Source organism: Phalaenopsis equestris, unplaced genomic scaffold (genome assembly GCF_001263595.1).
Source record: "Phalaenopsis equestris unplaced genomic scaffold, ASM126359v1 Scaffold000054, whole genome shotgun sequence".
In the NCBI taxonomy this organism is placed as follows: Eukaryota; Viridiplantae; Streptophyta; class Magnoliopsida; order Asparagales; family Orchidaceae; genus Phalaenopsis; species Phalaenopsis equestris.
This window is the reverse complement of record NW_018164496.1, coordinates 1,687,457-1,713,683: the sequence shown is the minus strand read 5'-3', so window position 1 is coordinate 1,713,683 and position 26,227 is coordinate 1,687,457. Positions and strand designations below refer to the sequence as shown.

The window sequence follows — 26,227 nt, the reverse complement described above, 5'->3', positions numbered from 1 at the left end:
TTTTCAAAACCCGAATCATATTCCTCATTTCATCCAAACAGGAACCCTAATACAAAAAGCGTTCCAACGGTCAATTTTACAAAAATCAAAGCTGCTCCATAAACCTCTAAAGATTAGGATGCCTCAATGCAATGCTCCACTGCTCATAAGTTAAAACTTAATTACTGAGCATCTTTACAATACCATAAAAATGGTAGCTGAATAATTAGCAAAAAAATACAATTAATACCTGAAATTTATTCTTCCAACCTCAGCTCCCCAAATTTCAGAACAGAATTAACAATATTGTTACTCCTTTCTTGATTTAGTTTTCCTTATCCTCTCAAAGATGGGATTCTCCATTATCTCTCTTGCAGAAGGTCTCTTCACTGGATCAGGATCCATCATAGCCTGCGAGATTATTTGGACAAGATTCAAAGTTTTGCAGAATAATCTACAAAATACTGAAAAAAAGGGGCATTTACATATTTACCACCCAATTCCTATGTATGTACATATCTAGCACCTGAACTTCATGTTTTAAATTTATACCACCAAAGGCTTTCATATCACCTAAAAAATACCACTCTTTTAACTTTTAGAAAGTGAAATATAACTTTTCATGCATAGGTAAAATGTCATATATGTAAAAAGTTGAAGTTTAGGTGTTAGATATGTAAAATAAGAATTGATTAGTGTGTATGTAATTATTCATATTTTGAAACATCATTGAATGCAAGTCGAATTCAAACAAAATAAAATTTGAACGGGCCAAACATGAACACATAGAGGCCCAATCATTAACATCCTAATGAGATATTCTTTAGTTTTGTACCATCCAATTCCTAGAATTACATATCTAACACCTAAAGTCTATTTTTTTTACATTTATACCACCCAAATCTTTCATATCACATCAAAAATATCACTATCTTAACTTTTAAAATGTGAAATACATCTTTTTATGCATAGGTAAGGTATAAAAGGTATCATATATGTTAAAATAGAAGTTTAGGTGTTAGATGAAGTTTAGGTGTTAGATAGGTGTTAGATATATAAATACATAGGAATTGTGTGGTATGTATGTAAATTTTCCAACAAAATACTAGAAAGGGCCATTTACATACATACCACCCAATTCCTATGTATTTCCATATCTAACACAAACTATCACATAAAAAATACCACAATTTTAACTTTTAAAAAGTAAAACACAACATTCCATGCATAGGTAAGATAGCATGCATGTAAAAATTGAAGTTTTTCTATTAGATATATAAGTACATAAGAATTACTTGTAATAAAAAGGAGTGCACAATTACCTTCAGCACATTCTGAAATTGCATAGAATACCCAGGAAGCAAAGGGATCTTTCCCTCTCTAAGATTACAGAAGAGAGAACCAGATTCAGGAAGGGGAGAACCTTTAATAAGTTCATAAATGGCTGCTCCAAGAGAAAATATATCAACTTTATCAAGATGCTCATATTTATCATTCAGTATTTCCTGAGGCATATAGCGGGAGTCTCCTTCTTCAATAGGCAGACTCTTATCAGTAAGAATTGCGCAGCCAAAATCTCCAAGCTTATAAACACAATGCTTCACATAAATATTCTCAGGCTTCACATCCATATGAGCTATGCCTTGGCAGTGCATAAAATTCAGTGCTGTAGACATCTGAGACATAATTGTCAGTCTGCTGTAAGTTTCAAAGAATATGTTATGAAATGAGAAAATTGTCAAAGTGGTCTCCCGAGTGGTCATTTTAGTCCGAGAGTTCATAAAAATGTAAGTTTAGTTCCATAACTAATTTAAAATGAGTTAAAATAGGCCCGAGGAGGACTGTTTTAGATCCATTAAAATATTGGGGAGTATTTTAGCACTTTTTAAACTCTGAGACTAAATTAACCCCATGTAAATAGTCAAACGACTATTTTAGCACTTTACTCGTTACAACATTAATGCAATAAATTATAAAGTTTTAAATAATAATATCATCCCATCCTAAGAGTTTACAAGTCATGCACGTCCCCGTACAAACAACACACAATAATAAATAAAAAACATTCATCATTCTCGATACTATATACTAGAAAAATAAAAAGGCGGTCGTGTTCCGCATATACAACTAGATCATATATATCTATATATATAACAAAATACAAATAATAAATGTACCTGGTACAAAACTTCAAATACATCTCCACTCTTACGTATGCAGCCTTTGGATAGGCTGTGTTCACAAAGTTCCATTTGAATATAGAGTTTATCATTTTCAAACCAGGAAGTATGATATCCAACAATATTTGCATGATGACCTGGCCAGAAGCGCAGAGACATATCTCAATATTAAAAAATAATTGAGAGATTTAGATGCATACTACTAAATTATAACAGATTAAGGTTTTATACAAGTAAATATAAAAATTTGATGTCAGATATGCAAATATGTAAGAATTCAGTGGTATGTCTGCAAACCCCCCTAAAAAAAATTATTAAATGCAAAAAAAGATATGGATGCTAAAGGAAACACACCTAAGGCTGCCAGAGCTTGAACTTCCCGCAAAGCAAACCTCCTGCCAAATCAAAGCAACAAATTAATATTTACGGCTGTTACATAGATACCATTCAATTCTTATGTATTTACATATCTAACACTTAAAACTTTACTTTTTTTACATTTATACCGCCCCAATCTTTCCTATCACATTAAAAATACCACCATTTTTTACTTTTAAAAAGTGGATTACAACTCATGAATAGTCAAAGCGGCATGCATGTACAAATTAAAGTTTAGGTGTTAGATATGTAAATACTGTGTGGCATGTATGTAAATCTTCCTTTAAATTTAAGAACAGTAATTAACTAATGCTGTCAAGTTGAGAGTTAAAAAACCTTTCCATGTCATTACGGAATTGTTTTATACTATGCTTCACAGCGTAAAGGCAACCATCTATTCTCTTTAACGCTTTGAAAACATTGCTGAAATTTCCACTGCCAATTTGCTGATGAAAATGTTTTGACAAAATAAAAAGGGTGTTACTATAAAAAAGATAGCTTCTTGATGTAAATCTTGGAAAGGTTTAAAAAAAGGGGGGGCATCTGCATACATAGCACACAATTCTTATGTATTTACATATCTCACACTTAAACTTACATATTTACACGTAGCACTCAAGTCTTTAATATCACATAAAAAATAGCACTATTATCACTTTTTAAGAGTGAAATACACCTTTAAATGCATAAGTTTAAAGCACAAAAATGCTATGTATGTAAATATGAAAGTATAGGTGTGAGATATGTAAATACATAAAAATTATGCCGGAGTTATGAAAATTTCCCCACAAAAAAAAAAAAAAAAACCATATCAACATTACCTCGACTTCATGGAAATCAGTGCGGTAGCGTGCACCACCAATTGATGGAGAAAAACCTGCAAATAAACAGTTAAAATTTATAAATATTAACCATTAAAAACCCCAAGTCAAAGGTCCGAGTTTTATTAAAAGCAACACTAACTGTAATTTAATGGTTAATATTCTTAAGTTCTAACTAAAGCTAATATACTCTTCTATCTTCAAATTGATATTTGATATGCATATATGCTCAAAAACTAAAAAAAAAAACCAGGACAAAAAATCAAGGATAGTGCAGCAGTTCCATAGTAATTAAAGGGAAGATTTTAGATAGATGCCACTCAATTCTTATGTATTTACATATCTAACACCTAAATTTCAATTTTTTAAGATATGCCAAATTAACTATACATGAAAAGGTATATTTCACTTTTTAAAAGTTAAAATAGTTATATATTTTATGTGGTATGAAAGATTTAGGTGGTAAAAATGTAAAAAGCAAAGTTTAGGAGTTATATACTTAACAAAGCCTTAATCCCACTACGTGGGGTCGGCTACATGAATCCTTTTTCTCTGTCCTATTTAGTGTCATATTTTCATTTAGTTGTAATAAATTAAGATCGTTTTTTAAGTCTTCCTAGGTCTACCTTTGTCCTTCTTAACATAAGTCGAATCTAAAACATCTACTCACCTAATCGGATCATCAGATGGTTCGGACGGATCATCAGATGGTCGACGTTTAATGTGACCAAACCATCTAAAACGACTTTCTCTAATTTTGTCCGTTGCTGGGGCTACACCAACCCTATCACAGATATAATCATTTCGCATTTTGTCTCTAAGTGTAAAGCCACTCATCCACCTAATCATTCTATCTCGGCAACACTCTCGGCAACACTTAACTTAGTTGTTATGTGATTTGAATGATTTGGGTGGTATAAGTGCAAAAAGTAAAGTTCAGGTGTTAGATATTATATAGATAAATAAATAGGAATTGGCTGGTATGTATGTAAATGCCCCTAATTAAAATGGAAAAAAAAATACAATGGAAAAATATACCCGTAACTTTTGCAATCCGGTCCCCGAAAACATCGAGTTCGATTGATGAATTCTCAATTATATATGGATTCTTGATGCACGGAGGTGGCATGGCTCGGCACCGCAATGCTACTGCAGATTGAGAAACAAATCGTTGTTTCTTTTCCAAAGCAGGTCCTACCGACTTGCATTCATTAAGATCTTCGAAGCCAAATTCGTCAAACTTGAGTTCAGCATCCTCTTCATGGAGTTGAATGCTGGTGGATTGTGAATTGGGTGGAGAACAAACTGAGTCAAAGCAAAAAGTTTTATAACTAGAAGTATTGATTTACAAAAAGTAAAACATGTGACATTATATATGTTGATAAAGTAGGAAATAGTCATAAAAATTCACTATGGTGTTATGTGAGACTCATCTCTAGCTTTAATATGTCAAACCAAGAGTCGATAATACTCGAACTGAAAATGGAAGCATTCCATAAGCTTTAGAAAAGCAAAAATTATTCGATGGTTGCACTAAAAGGAGAAATTAGATTGAACAAGACCATAATAGTTTTAGAATACGCTTTTCATTCACGAATAATGTTAGATCATGTTTTGTCTGCAAGTTATACCCGAATTTTACTAACGCAAAAGATAGAGAAGGGGGGTAGTTTAATAATTAGAAGAATTGGTCTACACAGAGCACAATATGTGACATTACAAATATGTTGATAAAGTAGCTAATAATCATAAAAATTCAGTATGGAGATGCATAAGACTAATCTCTGGCTTTTGTATGTCGCATCAAGAGTCAATAATGTTCTAAATGAAGTTCATGATTTAAAAGAGTCAATAATGTTCTAAATGAAGTTCATGATTTGTTGAGATAATCATACAAATTCACTACAGAGATGCATGAGACTAGTCTCTATCTTTAGTATGTTGCACCAAGAGTCGATAATACTCTAACTGAAGTTCATGCTTTGTTGCATTTGGTAGGACCTTGTTGAAAGAAGATATAAAAAAGGAGATGAAAAGCAAAAATTATTCTATGATTGCACTAAATGGAGAAGTTAATATTTAAAAAAACCATAAAGTTTTATATTACACTTTTCAATTACAACTAATATTAGATCATGATTTGTGTAGGTTATACCAAAATTTTACTAACACAAAAGATAAGAGAAGGGGGAATACAGTAGTTTAATAATTAAAAGAATTGGTTACAAAGAGCACAATAGATGACATTACAAATATGTTAATAAACTATGAGATTATCATAAAAATTCACTATGGTGATGCATGAGACTCATCTCTAGCTTTTTGCACCAAGAGTCAATAATGTTCTAACTGAAGTTCATGACTTGTTGCATTTGGTGGGACCTTGTTGAAAAAAGATATGAAAATGGAAACACTCAATAAGCTTTAGAAAAGAAAAAAAATATTAAATGGTTGCAATGAATGGAGAAGTTAGATTTAATAAGACCATAAAAGTTCTAAATTACAAATTTCAATCATGGATGATGTTAGATCTTGTTTTGTCTATAGGTTATATCAGAATTTTACTGACGCGTAAGATGAGAGAGTTTCTTGTTGCTATTGTTGTAGTAATATAAGAGGAGTAAATTTTCGCCTACTCTATTCTATTCCTCCATCTCTTATTTTTTGTGTTAGTAAGGTTCAAGCTACTAAACGAAAAAAAAAAAATCCTAAAGCCTCGGATAATATAGGTCAAGATTTTTCAGCCAAGATTGTGCTCCACATTTCTCTAGCATCAATTCTCATGAGAGAAAAACAATGCAAGAATGGTGATGAAAACTAGAAACTTCATTGATGGCTTTGTGGGAAGCAAAGGAAAATAAAAATAGTGGAAATGTGTATTTCTAAAAGAAATTTGTAACTTGAAAGTGCTCACATAAGCATTATTATTCCTTGTTGTGGTGAAATAATATAAAGCAAAAAATCAACCCCTTTCATAGAAAACAGCACCCCCAACGTGGCTAGTCATTCTTATCAAAATAGAAAACCAATGAGGTTCAAGGAAAACAAAAATTTACAAACATATAACTCAATTCCTATGTATTTACATATCTAACATCTAAAATTCAATTTTTACGTACATGTCATCTTACCTATGCATGAAACGGTGTAATCCACTTTTCAAAATTTAAAAAGGTGTAATTTTGATGTGATATATAATATCTGGGAGGTATAAATATAAAAGAGTAACGTTAGATGTTAGATATGTAAATATATAGGAATTAGATGGTATGTATTTAAATGCCCCAAAAAGAGATGAGAAAAACCTTGAGTAAATTTCTACTTACCTTGCTTATGCCTCTTGTTCCTAACAGATTTTTCGGGGGATTTTGGGCAAGCAATGTTCTCCTGCTTCAAACACCAGAAATTCATATAAAATAGTTACAGAAAGTAACAGGAAAAAAATGTCACAGAAAAGAACAGAAACCAAGACTAATATAAGCACTGCACATCTCACCTTATTCTGTTTCAAATTATTTGGTATTTCAGGAGTTACATAATCCGGAGTACTGCAAAAAAGATAAAAAAACCGATTTTGATCACAAAAAACAAAATAACATACAAAGATGAATTATGCATTGTATACTAATAACATCTCTCATCAACCATGTACACCCATCAACTGCCTCTTTTAATTGAACTTAATACTTACCCGACTTCAAATAAAACAGTTCATCTTTAAGACTATAGAAGGTTAAGTTGTAGAAGCAGTTTTGAGGGAAGCTCAAGAATGAGAGATAGTGCGACTCTTGTGTTTAGCCCAAAACAAGTCCTTTGGGTTCTGATTACCCCAATATTTGGCTGAGGAAGTCACAATAGTTTTTGGAGAAATTTATTTCTTTATTTCTAAATTGTCATGAAATTCAATTCCTCTTCTATCTGCTTCTAGGGCACATTTGGTGGCTTGAAGACAAAAACTAATTCAATCAGTTAATTCAAAATTGATTTTAAAATCCACAAATCTTAGCAAAATCAATGTAAATTAACCAAAACAAAACCAACAATTCTCAAAGCGTAGTTCCATTTACAAGCAACCAAACGAGTCCTTACGCAATAGTTCATACAAACTTAAAAGTTAAAGAAGTAAGATAAAATAAAATTTCAACTGCAAAAATGCAATAAGAAATCAAACAAACCATCTCCGAAACAACTCACCAGAAAAAATCTTGGCTCAGGATGCAATCGCGATCACCCGGGATCTCCACCACACCATCCCCGATAGAGGAGGGAGCATCCAAACCATCCGATACCTCCATAAGCTTTCTCTGGAAGCGAGAAGGAGGCGGAGGAGGAGGACCGGAAAGCTTGTAAAGAGGAAAACGAGGCATTCTTTCGAGATGGTGAGAGAGATCGCCGGCGGGAATCGACTTCTTCATACTCGCCACCACAACCTTCGCCGCCGTCGCCACCCCCGGCGCCGCCCCCGCAGCCAGGCAGGCGTGCTCTAGCTCGATGAATGGGGGCTTTCCTCTTCCTCATTGTCCACTTTCCTTCCTTCCCGAGAAAGACTTTTTATTCAGCTGCTGAAGCCCCAAACTCCATTATTTGGTTGCAGAATATAAAATAAAAAAAATGGGTATTGGCGGGAGGGTAGGGTTTATTCACATGCAACGAAATTGTTATTACCAAAAAATATTACATCAGGTCTTCTAATGTTGAGTTACGTTCAGATTGATATATTTGATTGTATTACGAGAATATCTCATTTATGTTATTTATAAAAAAATATGTTATTTGAGTATTATATATTGTTATTCAATTATTTTGTGGTGTTATTGGAATATTTATGTTATTCGAGTATTATATATTGTTATTCAATTATTTTACGGTATTATTGGAATATTACATCGCGTTACTTGATTTGGGGCTATATTATTCGGCACATTGCCCGTGTTATTTCAATTTTCACTATGTTATTTGAATAACACAATCCCAAATCAATTAATGCAGGAAATATTCCAATAATATTTCAGCCCCAAATCAAGTAACGCGATGAAATATTTCAATATCAGCGCAAAATAATCGAATAACACCATATAATACTCGAATAACACATCATTTTTACAAATAACGCAAATTAAATATTCACGTAACACAGTCGAATATTGCAATCCGAACGTAGCTCTACGTTAGGAGTCCTGATGTAATATTTTTTCGATATACATATCTAACATCAGCTTTGCTTATTTACATTTATACCATTAGATTTTTCATGCCATATAAAAATCATCATCATTTTAACTTTAAAAAATGAAATGTGCATTTTTGTGCATATGAAAGGTTATATGTGTGTAAAATAAGTTTTGATCTTAGATATGTAAATTTGTAAATCTTGGTATGATAATAGTTATTAGATCATTTTTGAGGGTGAGAAATGTAATATACTTTTTCTTAGGATAAGTACATACATATCACTATTTATAAGAGTATCATGACTTATAAACTTTTGATAATATTATCAGGATTGAGGATCTGCTAAATTTTAAAAAATAAATAAATATTTGTGGATTTACATACACACCACCCTTTACATATCTAACACCTAAAATTAATTTTTACATTTAAACCGACCAAAATTTTCAATCACATAAAAAAACACTAAACACACTATCTCGTGTACGGATAAAGTGGCATATATGTAAAAATGAAAGTTTAGGCGTTGGATATAAATACATAAGAATTGAGGGGCATGCATGTAAATCTTTCATTACAATTTTAAATAGTTTTGAAAAAAATCAACAATGTAAATATGAATGTTTCGGGTGGTCTGTATGTAATTATCGCAAAAAGATAATTCAAAATTACAATAATTCCTTTAAATTAAAATATTATAGAACAAACTTTACAAACAAGAAAATCTGACTTATTTGTAAAACAGGTCGAATGGGAGCCAAAAAATTTAAAGATTTACACAAATACCACACAATTCCTATGTATTAACACATATAACACCCAAACTTCAATTTTAGCCTACAATTCACGTTTTAAAATAGGCATTATAGAGTGACATGATTTAAGATTTATACATATACCACTCAATTCCTATGTATTTACACATATAACACCCAAACTTCAATTTTTGCCGACAATTCACGTTTTAAAATAGGCACTTTAGATGTGACATGAAATATTTGGGTGGTATAAATGCAAAAAAAAATGTTGTTAGAAATATAAATACATAAGAATGATATGTTATGTATGTAAATGCCCCAAATATCAATTGATAATAGTTGGTGCATTTAAATGTGCATCAATTGAACTTGTTCATCAGTGGCTCTTATTAAGCAAAAATTTTTCTGTGCGAGCTCCTGACGTAGCTCTACGTACGGCGCAGGGTATTCCTGAGTTATTTTCAGGTTATTTCAGAAATAACTTAAAAATAACGACCGCAGGTTATTTCTGGGTTATTTCAGGATTATTGAAAATAACCCAGAAATAACCTGAAAATAACTCTGGAATAGCATGCGCCACACGTAGAGGTACGTCAGGTGTCCGAACAGAAAATGCGCGCCTTATTAAGACGTAGCTCCAATCAACAAAATTAATTCCTTAAAAAACATAAACTCAACCACATTTTGTTTGATAAAAATTGAAGCGTAGAGGTGTAACATGTAAAAGAAATGTAAATAAATATGAATTGAGTGATATATATGTAACTCAAACAAAAAATTAATAAGTTCATACAATATCCGTAGAGCAAGTGCATCAAAAGAGAGTCCAAAGTTACAATATTTAAATTCAAGAGTACATATTTGTAAAATTGAGGTTGCGATAATTCTCATGAAAAATACTTAGAACACAATTTTAAAATAATCAGAGACTGTTTTGATATTTCTATAAACTTTGGGACTAAAAAAAGGCCGCATGCATTTGAGACAAGCTGTGCAGATTCAATGCACATATCACATAACATGAAAATTGAAGAATGCAGCTTTGAAAGAAAATTTAAGAGAATATGAGAGAATTGCATACATCTTAGATAAAGTTCTCAAAACAATTTTCCACGTGAAATAGCACGACATGGCAGCAGAAATAGCTTCAGTTTCAGCATACTTTTCCATCTTTTTCAGTCATTTACTGAAATAAATTGAGGCTGCAAATTAAATTTCAAATGAACAGGATGTAGAACAAAGTGTGAAATCCGTGACTGTATTGTCCTTAGAACTCGCAAAAGTTGGGATGACAGATATATAGGAAGGACCTTTTCGTGCTTCCTGCCTTCTTTTTTTTTTCCACTAAATGTGATGAAATTTAGGTGCTATGTGCAGCTGTAGATAGGTAAATACTTTGGGTGGGGATATTCTGATCTAAATATGATGAGGATGTTTAGGACTTACTATCATTTTTTTTTGCTTTGAGATGAGTGAGTGACACCGAACTATGGTCTAAACAGTGCAGACAGATCAAGAGATGGGTTAGGATAATAGTATCATAGAACAGAGAAGTAATGTTGGCTGAAAGCCGACGCAAATAGCGCCGCTTGAAAGCAGAAGAAACTACTGATGGGTTTTGACACCGGCGGCGGAGGAGGTCATCAGACGTCCGGGAGAGATTAAAGTCATGATCAAATCAGACTACAGACACATAACATCTAATAAAATATCAAAGGATACAAGCTCGGTAAGAATAAACTACAGGAAACAATTTGTATTGTATAAACCAAAAGCCAAAATCCCCTAAATTAGGATACAAAAAAATATATAAATCGTCGTCAAAATTAAATAGTTCTAACTATATTTCTAATAAAATAAAAGAAAATTTACAAACATAGCAAAGAATTCTTATGTAGTTACATATCTCAGACCTAAATTTTCAAATTTACATGGTAACACTTTGGTGCTTTAATCTATGCATGAAAATATGTATTTCACTTTTAAAAATGATAATAGTGCTATTTTTATATGAAATTAAAGACTTGAGTGATAGATGTGCAAATATGAAAGTTTAGCGGTCAAAAACATGAATGCAAAAAATTGTGCACTACACATGGAAATGCCCCAACAAATAGTTCTCAAATTAAAATAGCCCTAATTCTATTTCTAATAATATAAAATTGCGGCCCACGGGTTGGATCGGCCAAAACTGCTGACTTTTCCCGATATCGTAGAGGATCCCACACACCTCCCACGTGTGTGAAAGTCACGGTTCCGCATCTTCTGGCACGCTCCCACATCAGTGCAACAAAAATTTTGTATTGGCTTTATTCTCAACTTTTATCTTTAAGGAATATTTGACATGAGCTTCCAAGCTAACAATGTCAGGAGAGTTGATTTATAGTAATCACTTGAAAAGGATTCCTTTTTGGAATGATGAAATCACTATTTTGATCACTATTCCACAATTAATTCGATGTTCCTTACCCTCAAGTAGGTAAAATGGCCACCATCAATTCGATGTTCCTTACCCTCAAGTAGGTAAAATGGTCGAGGTTAAGCGTTTAAGAGTGGCTAATGAGTAAGAGAGTCAGGACATAGATGAAACTTAAATTCATTGTTGATAGTGAAAAGAAAAAAAAAGGAACACCGCATAAAAATACATAATTTTACACACGCTCCGCTAATTTTACACAAGCTCCGCTAATTAATGGCTATACATTATTGCCTCCATTATGGATTTCCCTATAGTTTGATTTAGAAGAATTATGACCTTAACTCTTTAAGGAATTTACATACATAGCACACAATTTTTATGTATTTACACATCTCATACCATAACTATCATATTTACACACATAGCACTCAAATCAACAATTTCACTATTACCACTTCTTAAAAGTGAAATACACCTTCACGCATATGTTTGAAGCACCAAAGTGTTATGTATGTAAGTATGAAACTTTACGGGTGAGATATGTAAATACATGAGCATTGTGAACTACGAATGTAAATTTACCTAATTCATTTGAAGCTAATGTAAGAAAGTACACCCCTTTCATCATAGGACAATATTCAGCTCTGCAACTCGAAAAACAGATTTTCATATAAGGAAAACAGACTTAAGAATTGCTTGAGCAACCCTGTGCTTGATAAAGCCATACAAATTTGCCACTAAAACATCAAACTAAGATAATTGTAATAAAGTAAAAGCTTCTAAATGTTCTCCTCCATCTTATCCCAAATTTTTTGAGTCAGCCTTATTTTTTCGAGTCAGCCTTATAAATCTTCATTACCCAATCCTACTCTTGTAACAAAAATATGAAAATAAATTAATACTATTGGCATTTACATACATACCACACAATTCTAATGTATTTACATAACAAACACCTAAGCATTCATAATTACATGCATACTACTCAAATCCTTCAGATCATGCAAAAATACCACAATCCGTATCTCTTTAAAAGTGAAATACACCTTTTCATGCATAGGCTTATGGAACGAAGGCATTATTAAAAGTGTAAATAGCAAACTTTTGGTGTCTAATAAGTAAATCCATAAGAATTTTGTGGTATGCATGTAAATTCCCCAAAAAAAAGAACTTTTATGGAACCTCAAGGTAAAATTCAGAAGAAAGTAAACTGCAGTATATAACTTAAAACGTTGCACCTCAATTAAGTTCTCTCAGCATAAATAACTAAATTAATGGAGGTAAGCAAATAGTGCATTACCAAAACTCTAACATCAAAGCACTGCAAATCTACAAAATTCGCTCGCTGGAAAACTTTTGCCATTTTGTAAGAATGCTTTCATATATATAACCCTTACCCAAATGCTGCAGGCTGCTCTTCAACTTCGACAGCGTGGAAGAGTGCAATCTTATCTCTTTATCGATCAAATTCTCCGCAAATTTGCAAGCTTCCGGCAGCAGATTATGATCCCGCAAATAAAGAATCAGGGAGTTCCCAATCCGCTCATCGGCAATCCCCTTCTCGATAATAATCTTCCCGACCTTCAGAGCAGTTTCAGAATCCCCTATATCCATGAACAGATACATCACAGAATCACAAATCGCCGTGCTTGGAACGAACTCGTTCTTCAGCATCTCGTTAAGCAACACGGGAACTTCTTCGCGCCGCTTGTTCTTGATCAGAAGCCGAAGCATCAACTCATAAGTTGTTGAATCGGGAAACGCGCCGTAGAGCACCATTTCGTCGAAGAATCGATAAGCGGCCTCCAAATGATTCAAATCACAGTAGAGAGAGATCATCGAATTGTATAACTCTGTGGTGGGTAACATTCCATTTCTGCCTACGAGATTATCCCAGAGCATGATTGCCGCCTTCGAGTCGCCGAGCTTACCACAAGCATCGATGGCGTTGACGATGAACTTGACGCCAGGGAAGCATCTTTGCATCTTCATCTTCGCCAGCCACCTCAGGGATTCATCGAGGCCGCTTCTGCCGCGGGATAAGACTGTATTGAGGAAAGAGTCGTAAGCTGGAACATTGCTTGGATCCCAGCCAAATTTAAGAATCATTTCATCAAAAACCTCGTATGCACCAGAAGAATTCCTCTCATTCTCAAAGCCTTCGAGAAGAATGGCATATGAATCGGAATCGGGAGGGATTCTCAGCCAAATATGGCGGAAGGTATCAAGTGCGGCTGATGTGAGACCTTCGCGAGAAAGCGCCGACAAGAGGGAATTCAGCGCAGTGGTATCCTGGGGAATGCCGTGATGCACGAGGAGTTCGAAGGCGGCAATGGCATCAGTGGGGCGGCTCGCGGCAGCAAAAGAGGAGAAGATGGAAGCAAAGGTGGCGAGGGACACAAGGCCTTCGGATTTCATGGAGGCCACGGCGTCCCACATGGCGTCAAAGAGGAGGTTCTTGCCGAGGAGGTCGACAACAAGGTTCCATGAGTAAGGGGACAGCTGCTGACGGATGCGGGGGCCACTCCAGCGGAAAAACTTGATGGCAGCTGCGGGGTGGGAGTAGGAGAGCTTGAGGACTTCCTCGACGTCATCGGAGGTGATGGTGATACCCTGATCGTTGAGAGATGATTCAATTGAGTGTGAAGAGGCGATGATTTCGCATATAAGACGAATCTTGGAGGGTAGGTTGGGGACATCGAGGTAGGAGGAGAAGGAAGACCGGCGACTTTTGTTGGGGGGAGTGGCTGAGCGGCGAGAAGGGGAAGGAGAGCTGCGGTGGTGGCGCTTGCCGTAGGGGGAACGGAGTAGGTCGTCTTCGTCGGGGAGGCGTCTCCGATGCGAGAACATTGCCGTCTTCCACTCTTCTCCGCTTGGAAACCCTAGAAAGCTTCACAGGCTCGCTGTTGAAGTTATGGTGCTTAGGGTGGCCTTTGTAAATAGGGCTGTTCGCAGGCTCAATATCGAAGCTCGTGTTAGGCTCGTTCTAAGTTAAGGAGCAACAAATTTATGTTTGGGTCGTTTTAATTCTAAATACTACTAATCAATTATATATTTGGATCGTTTTAGTTCTAAATACTACTAATCAATTTTATATATAATATATATATATATATAAATTTAATTGAGTACAAGGCTATAAAGATTTATAATCAATTAAAAATATTAATTAAAAAATAGAATAAAAATTATTAAATTAGATTGAAATGATGTTTTAAATCTTGTTTAAATCCCTAACATCTTTTGACTACATGATTAAGATTGTCAAAATAATTCTTTGTTCGTGAACGACTCGTGTTCCGGTCGTCACTAAGCAAACGAGCCGAACACGAAAACACTTTTTGAGCTTGAGATATAAACGAGTCAAATACGAGCGAGCCTATTTGGAAATGATAAGAAGGATATTCACCTGAAATTTATGTAAATCATGAAATTTTTTATTTATTATTAAATTCTTGTAAATTCATATATTTAACATTTAAATTTTTATAATGTGCCAAAATAATTCTCACCTTTTACTCCCAGAGTTTACATAAACATCAAAATAATTCCGAAAATGTTTAAATTATAGTTAAAATTGAGCTTTAATAGATCTTTATGAAAAATATTTTAGCTACAATTTAAAAATTGATGATTATTTTGATATTTTTATAAATTTTTGGATTAAAATGATTTTATTAAATAGCACGAGCCTATTTTGACATTTTACGTAATTTTTATATTTATATTTATAAAATTTTTGTGTGATGAATATACTTATAAAAAAAATTATATCACTTTAAGAAAATAAATGATAATGATATTTGTTTATGCAATATTAAATGTTTCAATTTTATGCATATAAATATTAAATATTATGGATTATATATTTAAATATTTTAAAACAATATAGCATTTATGTAAATAATTTAATTTATTTTAATTTATGGGATATTTATAAAGACACATAATTTTTATGCATTTACATATCTAACAATTAAATTTTCATATTTACATATTCAAGTTTTCACATTTACATATATATAGAACTTAAATATTTAATATCACATTAAAAATTAATTATAAGTGATATGTAAATATAAAAGTTTAGAGTGTGAGATACGAAAACACCTCTCAGAGAATAGAGTACTAGATATTGAAATTAAGGTAAGGGTAGCTCTTGGTTTTGTCTTCTAGCTCAGAAACTGGTTTTGATCTTTGGACATGCGAAATTACAAATTTGGGCTCTCTTATATGTATGACCATTGTTTTACTGGAGTTGTTTTCTGGCAGAGTTTTCCGCTGTGTTATTGGAGTTCTGCATTGTTATTTCCGCAGTGTTATCATACTTCTTCTTGTCGTGTCATTGAGGTGTTATTGAGGTATCATTTGAGTTTCTTTGTAGAGTTATTGGAGTTATACTGCGGTGTTATTGCGGTTTTCCGTAGTGTTACTGGCGTAGTTTTTCTCCGATTTTATTAGACTCTCCCTGGTGTTATTAGACTTCCCGGTCATGTTATTGGATTATTCCACAGCTTTTTTTGCAATGTTTTCCAGTGTTATTGGAGTTTTTCATTGGGTTATTGGAGTTTTCCGCGATGTTATCAGAGTTCTCTACGATGTTATCAGAGTTTTCCGCAGTGTTATTTTTGCGGTGTTATCAATTTTCTTAATGTCATATTATTAAGATGTTATTAAGGTATTGTTGTGGTATTATTTGAGCTTGTTTGTGAAGTTATTTATGTTTGCCGCATTAGTGTCATGTTATTTGAATGTTAATAAGGTATCAATAAACCTAACACAGTAAAATCAGTTAACCATCTCAACATTCATTAATCAAATAAAACAAGTTCCAACAAAATATCGTTTATATACGAGACAGACTCTACAAACAAAGAGTATAGGCAAATTCTGCTCTGAATTTGACATTTCTGCCTGTCAATCTAGTTCATTACTCCAGTCACCTCGGCAAGTCTGTATTAATTCTTCCATGTATTTGCAGACGAAAATGCTGCAGTCAACGTTATTACTTTTAGTGAGAACATGTTTAACCCATATCACTGGCCATTTCAATGGTTTGCCCCTGAAAGCATGTCCAACATCTCTTGCAAATTGACTGATATGTAAAGATTTATGTGGTATTGATTAGTGCATGGACAATGCTGAGTTGGATTTAAAGATTTTGTCAAGTATACTTACAACGTTGTGGCACACGACCATGTCCATCTTCTTGGGTAAAGAATCATATAATTTTTATTTTCTTTCTTTCAAATCCCCAACCAACAATAACCAGTTTGCCTGAAATGACACAAATGTCGTAGTGGATGGAGTATACTAAGAAACTTTGAGTTAGCATTGTAAGCTTAAATTGAATGTATATGATTACCCAGTATAATGGTGATACATATAGGTATGGCTTGTACGAATAAGAAGAGGTTTCCTTCCTTCTGTCCAACATGGAGACAAAGGCATCTACATGTTCGTTTGCAATCTAGTCGTTGTTTAGTATATCTTCGACCCCAACATAGTCTACTACAACGTGACCGTCATTAATCATAAGATCATCCCTGAAACGTTAGCATAAAGTCTTTGTGACATTTAAATATAAGATAATTGAATCACATAAAAAAGGTGAAGATTTACTCAAGTCCCAGTGTACATTGAAATACATTCATCGATCACTCCTTTCATTTAAAAAGATATCAGTGATCTGCCAAAAAAATCGATAATTGACGCCACGAGACGAGGCTGCATAACAACACAACTCATGAAAAATATAATGTCAAATTAGAACATATAGGACACTGTATAACAAGTCATTAATAATACCACTAGTTGATAATCCTCTGCGTGGACACCTTCTCGCTGATCTCTTAAACTTGTTAATGTAAGGGCTAGAGATTGAGCAACGTCCTTTATTTCTTCTTCTACTTCATTAGAATCTCCTTGTACTTGGTCATCCCAAATGGTTGAAGTGCCAACATGTTCTATTAGTGGTTGCTCTTTCCCAATGGCTATATTATGCACAACAGGTGTTATTATTATATGTAGGCCCTTTTCGATCTGACTACAACAACCTTTATTGTTATTTCATTAGCAAGGGCAATAACTGGTTGTTCTAAAATGAATGAAGTATGTACGTGTTCTGTTATTGTTTGTTCTCCCTTTATGGCACGAGTATCTACAGCAGTGTCTACTATTGTTTCTTTTGTAACTTCAATATATACAGTCAAATCCTCAACCCTTACGGCTGGAATATATAAACATATTCTCTAGGATATTTCTCCATAACCTCATTTATTGTTTTTCTTTTGTTAAACTCGAAATTAGTAAAAGGGGAAATCAATTTCCTCTTCCTTCTGCTTCGTTTGGCCTTAACCCTTCAGATTAAGCTGTCAATGGAGGATTGATGAGCTCATTTATCCGGTAACTCACAGTCTTCATCAAAAAGGGAAGATTAGTGGGTTCCCATTTTGTTTAACTCATTGTCTTCGTCAACATGGGATGATAGGTGGATTCCCTTTTCGTTGAACTAATTGTTTTCATTAACAGGGGAGGATTGGTGGGTCTCTTTTTCTTTCAACTCAATGCCTTTATCAATTTTTGTTGAGTTCTGACACTGTCTCTTATAAATCCAAGACATGTGTATTTATTATATTGATTGATCCTTGAAATTCTATGAACTATTTTCCTAAGCTCTAAGTAGTTGGATACTTCATGGTTTTTATTGACTCCAGTATATGTTGTCTCCAGGGTAATGTCGCTTGAAACGAGTGGTCCCATACCATATGGGTGAATGTGGTGTGTTGTGAGTTTCATGGTGTGGGCATGGCCTAACTGGACTGAGTAGTCCTCTGTGTGGATTAGCAAACAAATGGTGCTCATCTTTTTTCAAATCCAAAAAAAATATCATAAACCTACAATGAAATACTGAATTACAACACATTCATAATTAAAATTCCAATAACATAAAGAAAAAATATAAGAATAACACGAAGATAACATCGGAATAGCACCACAATAAAACACCTAAATAACGCCTAAATCACACCTAAATAACGCTTAATAACACCTAAATAACACCTAATAGCGTCATAAATAACACCTAAAACACCTAAATAATACCCAAATAACACCAGAAATAACAACTACATAACACCTAAATAACACCAGAAATAAAATCATAAATAAAATCTAACTAACACCTAAATAATATCTAAATAACAACGACATAACGCCAGGAATAACACCGACATAACACCAGGAATAACACCTAAAAAGCACTAGGAACAACACCTAAATAACACCTAATTAACACATATATAACACAATCATAACAGAATAAAACCTACCAGAGTAATAGCTACATAATCATACAACAGTAACACCAGGAATAACAATACTAGAGTAACATCTCGTTAAAACATATCAATAAAACATAAATAACACCAAAAAAATAACAAAATAACACATAAATAACACCTCAACAAAACATACAACAAAAATCTCTTACAAACACAACAATAACAATATAATAACAAAAAAAAATAAAACAACACATCACAAGAACAACTAAATAATACCATAATAACACTTACATGATAGTACAATAACACCAGGATACAACAGAAACAACAGATAATAACACATAAATACAACACAGCTCTAATAACACATAAGTACAACATAAATTAAACAAGTCTAATTTTCCAATAATAAAAATGTTAGCTAATGATATAAATGACTTACATGTACAGGGTTGAGCCTTTTAAATACTATATGAATTGGTGACGAGTTTCATCTCACATTTGTGGGTCACTTCAACATGCGAGTTCTGGTCTCAGGAGCGACAGAAATGACCAAAGATGTGTGCTCATAAAACCAGAGCTGTAAAAGATAAGTCATTAGCTTTGACCAAAAAAAAGAGAGAAAATTTTATAAGGTATATACAAGACACTAACTGTTATGAGAAAAAGAAATCCATTAATATATCTCAATGGATGCTTCTGTCTTATTTTTATGACTGTGTCATTAATTTGATCAATGAGGAAATCACATACCGCAACAAACCAATTAAAGGAGGAGAAAGCTTGTACATTCTCACCGAATGTGTAAAACACTTTGTGAACACAAAAATCACTAGAAAAAAAAATAAATTTGATAACAAAAACTTCAAAAACAATTCATCAAAATGAGCACCACTCTCCTTCGTTGAAACGTTCATTATGTCGATCTTTATTTTGTTGGGCATCCGCACCATAAAAGGGAACTTTTTTCTAATTTGCTACTTCTCCTCTCTTGGGCATGTCTATCAGTCAGGACAACTTCATCAGAGATTACTCTTAGCTCTTTCCCGCCCATTACAAATATCATTCGTTCATAGTCTCAACATTTCAATATGTGCAATGTCAGGACATTGTCTTGAGGATACAGAGGGAGATCAAAAAATTGATATACATTCAATACTTCAAGTTATTCATAGTCTCCTCAGATATGATATGAATGATCTTATCAAGAACATCTCTTACTACATATGGATGACATCTACACTTGAAGGATCTTGGGTTTATAAACCTATACAAAAAGATAATGCACAAAAAATATACATTTCATTATCTATACATCTAAAACATGAATGCAACATCAAAATAACACACAAAAATCGAATACCAACAATATTGATTTTTGATATTATTATGATGTTATTAAAGTTTTATTTAGGTGTTACTTTGGTGTTACTAATGTGTTATTGTCGTGTTACTATGATATTATTCTGGTATTACTTCGATGCTATTTAAGTATTATTATAGAGTTATCATGGTATTATTTTGGTGTTATAATTGTATTATTTTTGTGTTCTTTGTATTTCTTTGTATTTTTTTTAAACTATTGTGTTGTTAGTTTGGTATTATTTAACTAAGAATGATATTATTGATGTGCAATTTTGATGTTATTATGATATTATTTTAGTATTATTTTGAAGTTTAGTTTTTTTTTGTTATTTAGGTATTATCTTGGTGTTATTGGATGAAAGTGTGGTGTTATTTAGCTCAAACTACGGTGTTATTGTAGAGTGACTTTGGTTTTTATTTTATTGATACATTGAATATTTTGAAATATGCACAAAAATACAATACAAAACAATGTTTATCTCGGTTACAATAAACTTTTGAATGCATGTACAACCACAAACAAAATGACATGGATGACATCTGATGACTCTTAGGCTCTTTGGTGTATGATCCCGCTTCTCCGGGCACGTGGTGCACCTTCATTAGAGACTTGATATAATATTTTTTTTCCTTATTATTAAGACTTGGCTTCAATCAACAAAATTAATACATTAATAAACATAAACTCAATCACATTTTGTTTGATAAAAATTGCAATGTAGGTGTAACTTGTAAAAGAAATGTAAATACATAAGAGTTGTGGTATATATATATATATAATTCGTAGAGCAATGTGAATCAAAGACAGAGTACATACAATTACAACAAAACCTTAATCCCACTAAGTGGGCTCGGCTACATGAATTATTTTTCTCCATTGCATCCTATTTACATGAATCTTTTTTCTCCATTGAATGTTATTTAGTGTCATATTTTCATTTAATTTTAATAAATTAAAATCATTTTTTACGCAATAAGCCCAAGTCTTCCTAGGTCTACCTCTATCTTTCTTAACATAAGTCGACTAAAATATCCACTCTTCTAATCAGATCATCAGATGGTCGACGTTTAATGTGACCAAACCATTTAAGAAGACCTAATTTTGTCCGCACTGGAGCTACACCAAACTTCAATTCGAGAGTACATATTTGTAAAATTGGGATTGAAAAAATCCCCATAAAAAATAATTAGAACTCGATTTCAAAATAATCAGAAATTATTTTAATATTTACGTAAACTCTGGGGCTAACTGTAGAACAAAGTGTGAAATCCATGACAGTGTTGTCCTTAGAACTCCCAAAAATTGGGATGACAGATTTATATGAAGAACCTTTCTGTGCTTCTTGTCTTTGATTTTCCACTAAAAATGATGAAATTTAGGTGCTATATGCAGCTGTAGATAGCTAGGGGAGATCTAAATTTGATGAGGATATTTAGGTCTTATTATCATTGTTTTGCTTTGAGATGAGTGTGTGACACCGATCTATGGTCTAAACAGTGCAAACAGATCAAGAGATCGGTTAGGATAACAGTATGATAGGTAACGGAGAACACAGAAGTAATGGCGGTTGAATGCCGGCGCAATTGGCGCCACTTGACAACGGAAGAAACTACTGATGGGTTCTGAAACTGGCGGCGTAGGAGGTCATCGGATGTCTGGGAGAGATTAACTTCATGATCAAATCAAGCTACATACACACACCATTTAAGAAAATACCTAAGGATATAAGACTCCGGTAAGAATAAACTGGATGAAATAATGTCTATTGTTTAAACCAAAAGCCAAAATCCCCTAAATTAGGACACAACAAATATATAAACAGTTATCAAAGTTAAATATTTCTAACTATATTTGTAATAATATAAAAGTAAATTTACAAACTTAGCAAAGAATTCTTATGTACTTACACATCTCACACCTAAACTTTCAAATCTACATGGTAACATTTTGGTGCTTTAATCTATACATGAAAATATCTATTTCACTTTTAAAAAACACTAATAGTGCTATTTTTATATGACATTAAAGACTTGAGTGATGCATGAGTAAATATGAAAGTTCAACAGTGACATACGTAAATGCAAAAAATTGTGCGCTATGTATGTAAATGCCCCAACATGTAGCTCTCAAAATAAAATAGCCCTAATTCTATTTCTAATAATATAAAATTGTGGCCCACAAGTTGGATCGACCAAAACTGCTGACTTTTCCCGCTACCATAGAGGATCCCACACACCTCCCACATGTGCGGCAGACATGATTCAGCATCTTCTGGCACGCTCCCACATCAGCGCATCAAAAAATTTTCATTGACTTTTATCTAAAGGAATGGTTGACATAAGCTTCCAAGCTAACAATGTTAGGATAGTTGATTACAGTAATCACTTGAAAAGGATTCCTTTTTTTAATGATGAGACCATTATTTTGATCACTATTCCACTAAAAGTTCGATGTTCCTTAGTGTCAAGTAGGTAAAATGGTCGAGGTTAAGCATGTAAGGGTGGCTAATGAGTAAGATAGTCAGGACATGGATAAAGCTTAAATCCATTATTGATAGTGAAAAGTCAAAATAAAAAAAAAGAGCCAACGCAAAAAAACACATAATTTTACACAAGCTCGGCTAATTAATGGCTATACGTTATTGCCTCCATTGTGGATTTCACTATGGTTTGATTTAGGAGAATTATGACCTTAACTCTTCGGGGAATTTACATACAAATTTAATAAAGTTAAAGCTTCTAAATGTTCTCCTCCTCCATCTTATCCCAAAGTTTTCGAGTCAGCCTTATAAAACTTTGTTGTCCAATCATTCCTACTAAATGTTACACGATCATTTACAAAACTGAACCACCCAATCCTACTATTGTTACAAAAATATGAAAATAAATAAATAAGATTGGCATTTACATATACACCACACAATTCTAATGTATTTACATACCACACACCTAAGCATTCATATGCATAATACTCAAATTCTTAAGATCATGTCAAAAGTGAGAGACGCCTTTTCATGCATAGGCTCATAGCACCAAGGCATTATGAAAGGTGTAAATAGCAAACTTTGGGTCTCTAATAAGTAAATACATAAGAATTTTGTGGAATGCATGTAAATTTCCCCGCCCCCAAAAAAAGAAATTTTATGGAACCTCAAGGTAAAATTCAGAAGAAAGTGAATTGCAGTGTATAACTTAAAAAGTTGCACTTAACTAAAATTAATGGAGCTAAGCAAATAGTGCATTACCAAAACTTTAAAATCAAAGCACTGCAAATCTACAAAATTCGCTCTCTAGAAAACTTTTTCCATTTTGTAAGAATGCTTTCATATATATAACCCCTACCGAGATGCTGCAGGCCCGTCCTCAACTTCGACAGCGTAGAAGAGTGCAATTTTATCCCTTTATCGATCATATTCTCCGCAAATTTGCAAGCTTCCGGCAGCCGTCTATTGTCCCGCAAATATAGAATTAGGGAGTTTCCAATCCGCTCATCAAGAATCCCCTTCTCGATCATTATTTTCCCTACTTTCAGAGCTGTTTCAGAATCCCCTATATCCATGAACAGAGACATCACGGAATCAAAAATCTCCGAGCTTGGAACGAACTCGTTCTTCACCATCTCGCTAAGCAACGCGGCCACTTCTTCGCGCCGCTTGTTCTTGATCAGAAGCCGAAGCATCAACTCGTAAGTTGTTGAATCGGGAAACGCGCCGTGGAACACCATTTCGTCGAAGAGTCGATAAGCGTGCTCCAAATGATTCAAATTACAGTAGAGAGAGATCATCGAATTGAACAACTCTGTGGTGGGCAACATTCCATTTCTGCCTACGAGATTGTCCCAGAGTAGGATTGCCGCCTTCGAGTCGCCGAGCTCTGCACAAGCATCGATGGCGTTGTCGATGAACCTGACGCCAGGGAAGCATCTTTGCATCTTCATCGTTGCCAGCCACCTCAGGGATTCGTCGAGGCCGCTTCTGCCGCGGTATAAGACTGTGTTGAGGAAGGAATCGTAAGCTGGAACATTGCTGGGATCCCAGCCAATTTTAAGAATCATTTCATCAAAAACCTCGTATGCACGAGCAGAATTCCTCTCATTTTCAAAGCCTTCCAGAAGAATGGCATAGGAATCCGAATCGGGAGGGATTCTGAGACGCATATGCCGGAATGACTCAAGTGCGGCGTATGTGAAACCTCCGCGAGAGAGCGCCGACAAGAGGAAATTCAGCGCAGTGGTATCCTGGGGAATGCCGTGATGCGCGAGGAGTTCGAAGGCGTCAATGGCATCAGCGGGGCAGCTCGCGGCAGCAAAAGAGGAGAAGATGGAAGCAAAGGTGGCGAGGGACACAAGGCCTTCGGATTTCATGGAGGCCACGGCGTCCCACATGGCGTCAAAGAGGAGGTTCTTGCCGAGGAGGTCGACAACAAGGTTCCATGAGTAAGGGGACAGCTGCTGACGGATGCGGGGGCCACTCCAGCGGAAAAACTTGATGGCAGCTGCGGGGTGGGAGTAGGAGAGCTTGAGGACTTCCTCGACGTCATCGGAGGTGATGGTGATACCCTGATCGTTGAGAGATGATTCAATGGAGTGTGAAGAGGCGATGATTTCGCATATAAGACGAATCTTGGAGGGTAGGTTGGGGACGTCGAGGTAGGAGGGGAAGGAAGACCGGCGACTGTCGTTGGGAGGAGTTGTTGAGCTGCGAGAAGGGGAAGGAGAGCTGCGGTTGTGAGGGAGGGCGGCGGTTGTGGCGCGCGGCGGGGGTGGAATGGAGTAGGCCGTCGTCGTCGGGGGGACGCCTCCGATGTGAGAACATTGCCGTCTTCCTCTCTTCTCCGCTTGGAAACCCTAGAAAGCTTCATGGGCTTGGAGAAGAAGGGTTTATGTAAAATGTTTATGTAGTTGTGGGTGGTTTTAAGAAAATGAAAAAAAAGGATATTCATTCGAAATTTGTATAAATGATGAAATGTTTTATTTATTACTAAATTCTTACAAATTTATATACTTAACCTTTAAATTTCTATAATGTGCCAAAATAAACCTTTTTATTTATATTGGTCATTTTAATCCCAGAATTTATATAAATATCAAAAAATAATCTTCGGAGTCTTTAAATTGCAGCTAAAATTGAGCTCTAGTAATTTTTTATAAAAAAAATTTTAGCAACAATTTAAAGAATTTAATCATTATTTTGATATTTTTATAAATTTCTAATTTAAAATGCTCCATTGAATAATACGAGACTATTTTGACACTTTACTCAATTTTTATATTTGTATTTACAATTTTTTTGTGTGATGAATATACTTATGAAAAAATATATATCACTTAAAAAAAATAAATGAAAATGATATTTCTAAGGTAATATAAAATTATTGAGTGATGCATGTAAATATTAAGTATTAGGGGCTATATATATATTATTAAAAAGTTTGATTGTTGATCAACCCCATTGTCTGACCGAGGAGCGGGCACCTTTTCCAGAAGGTGTGTAATTCGATCACATGCAGGGATCGAATCTCAAACTATAGGAACTTACACCAAATGCTGCGACCAATATATATAGTGGGATATGCAAATGCTTAAATATTATGTCTTTACAAATGCCCCATAATTTAAATTAAATTAAATTATTTACATACATACATATATATATATGCATGTATGTATGATGTATGCATGTATGCCATATATATGCATGTATGTATGATGTATGCATGTATGTATGTATGTAAATAATTTAATTTAATTTAAATTATGGGGCATTTGTAAAGACATAATATTTAAGCATTTGCATATCCCACATCTAGATTTTCATATTTACATATTTAGAACTCAAATATTTAATTTCATCTTAAAATATAATTATTA

The 26,227-nt window shown here is 34.0% G+C and overlaps 3 protein-coding genes across 3 annotated transcripts; all 3 read right to left on the bottom strand.

Moving 5' to 3' along the window:
• Positions 1-7,805, bottom strand: LOC110019296 (wee1-like protein kinase). The gene is made up of 10 exons (XM_020716918.1): positions 7,553-7,805; positions 6,855-6,906; positions 6,685-6,745; positions 4,397-4,663; positions 3,359-3,414; positions 2,874-2,983; positions 2,514-2,554; positions 2,157-2,296; positions 1,302-1,655; positions 1-390 (listed from the first exon to the last, which is right to left on the bottom strand). The coding sequence occupies exons 1-10, from the start codon at positions 7,771-7,773 to the stop codon at positions 289-291; spliced, it is 1,404 nt and encodes a 467-aa protein (XP_020572577.1). The 5' UTR covers positions 7,774-7,805; the 3' UTR covers positions 1-288.
• Positions 7,806-12,898: 5,093 nt separating this feature from the next.
• On the bottom strand, positions 12,899-14,668 carry LOC110019268 (pentatricopeptide repeat-containing protein At1g77360, mitochondrial-like). The gene has a single exon (XM_020716883.1). It carries the CDS (start codon positions 14,555-14,557, stop codon positions 13,037-13,039), a length of 1,521 nt encoding a protein of 506 aa, XP_020572542.1. The 5' UTR covers positions 14,558-14,668; the 3' UTR covers positions 12,899-13,036.
• A 2,406-nt stretch (positions 14,669-17,074) lies between these two features.
• LOC110019311 (pentatricopeptide repeat-containing protein At1g77360, mitochondrial-like) lies at positions 17,075-26,162 on the bottom strand. The gene is made up of 3 exons (XM_020716932.1): positions 26,133-26,162; positions 23,701-25,204; positions 17,075-17,253 (listed from the first exon to the last, which is right to left on the bottom strand). Exons 1-3 carry the CDS (start codon positions 26,160-26,162, stop codon positions 17,240-17,242), a joined length of 1,548 nt encoding a protein of 515 aa, XP_020572591.1. The 3' UTR covers positions 17,075-17,239.
• Positions 26,163-26,227: the final 65 nt, after the last annotated feature.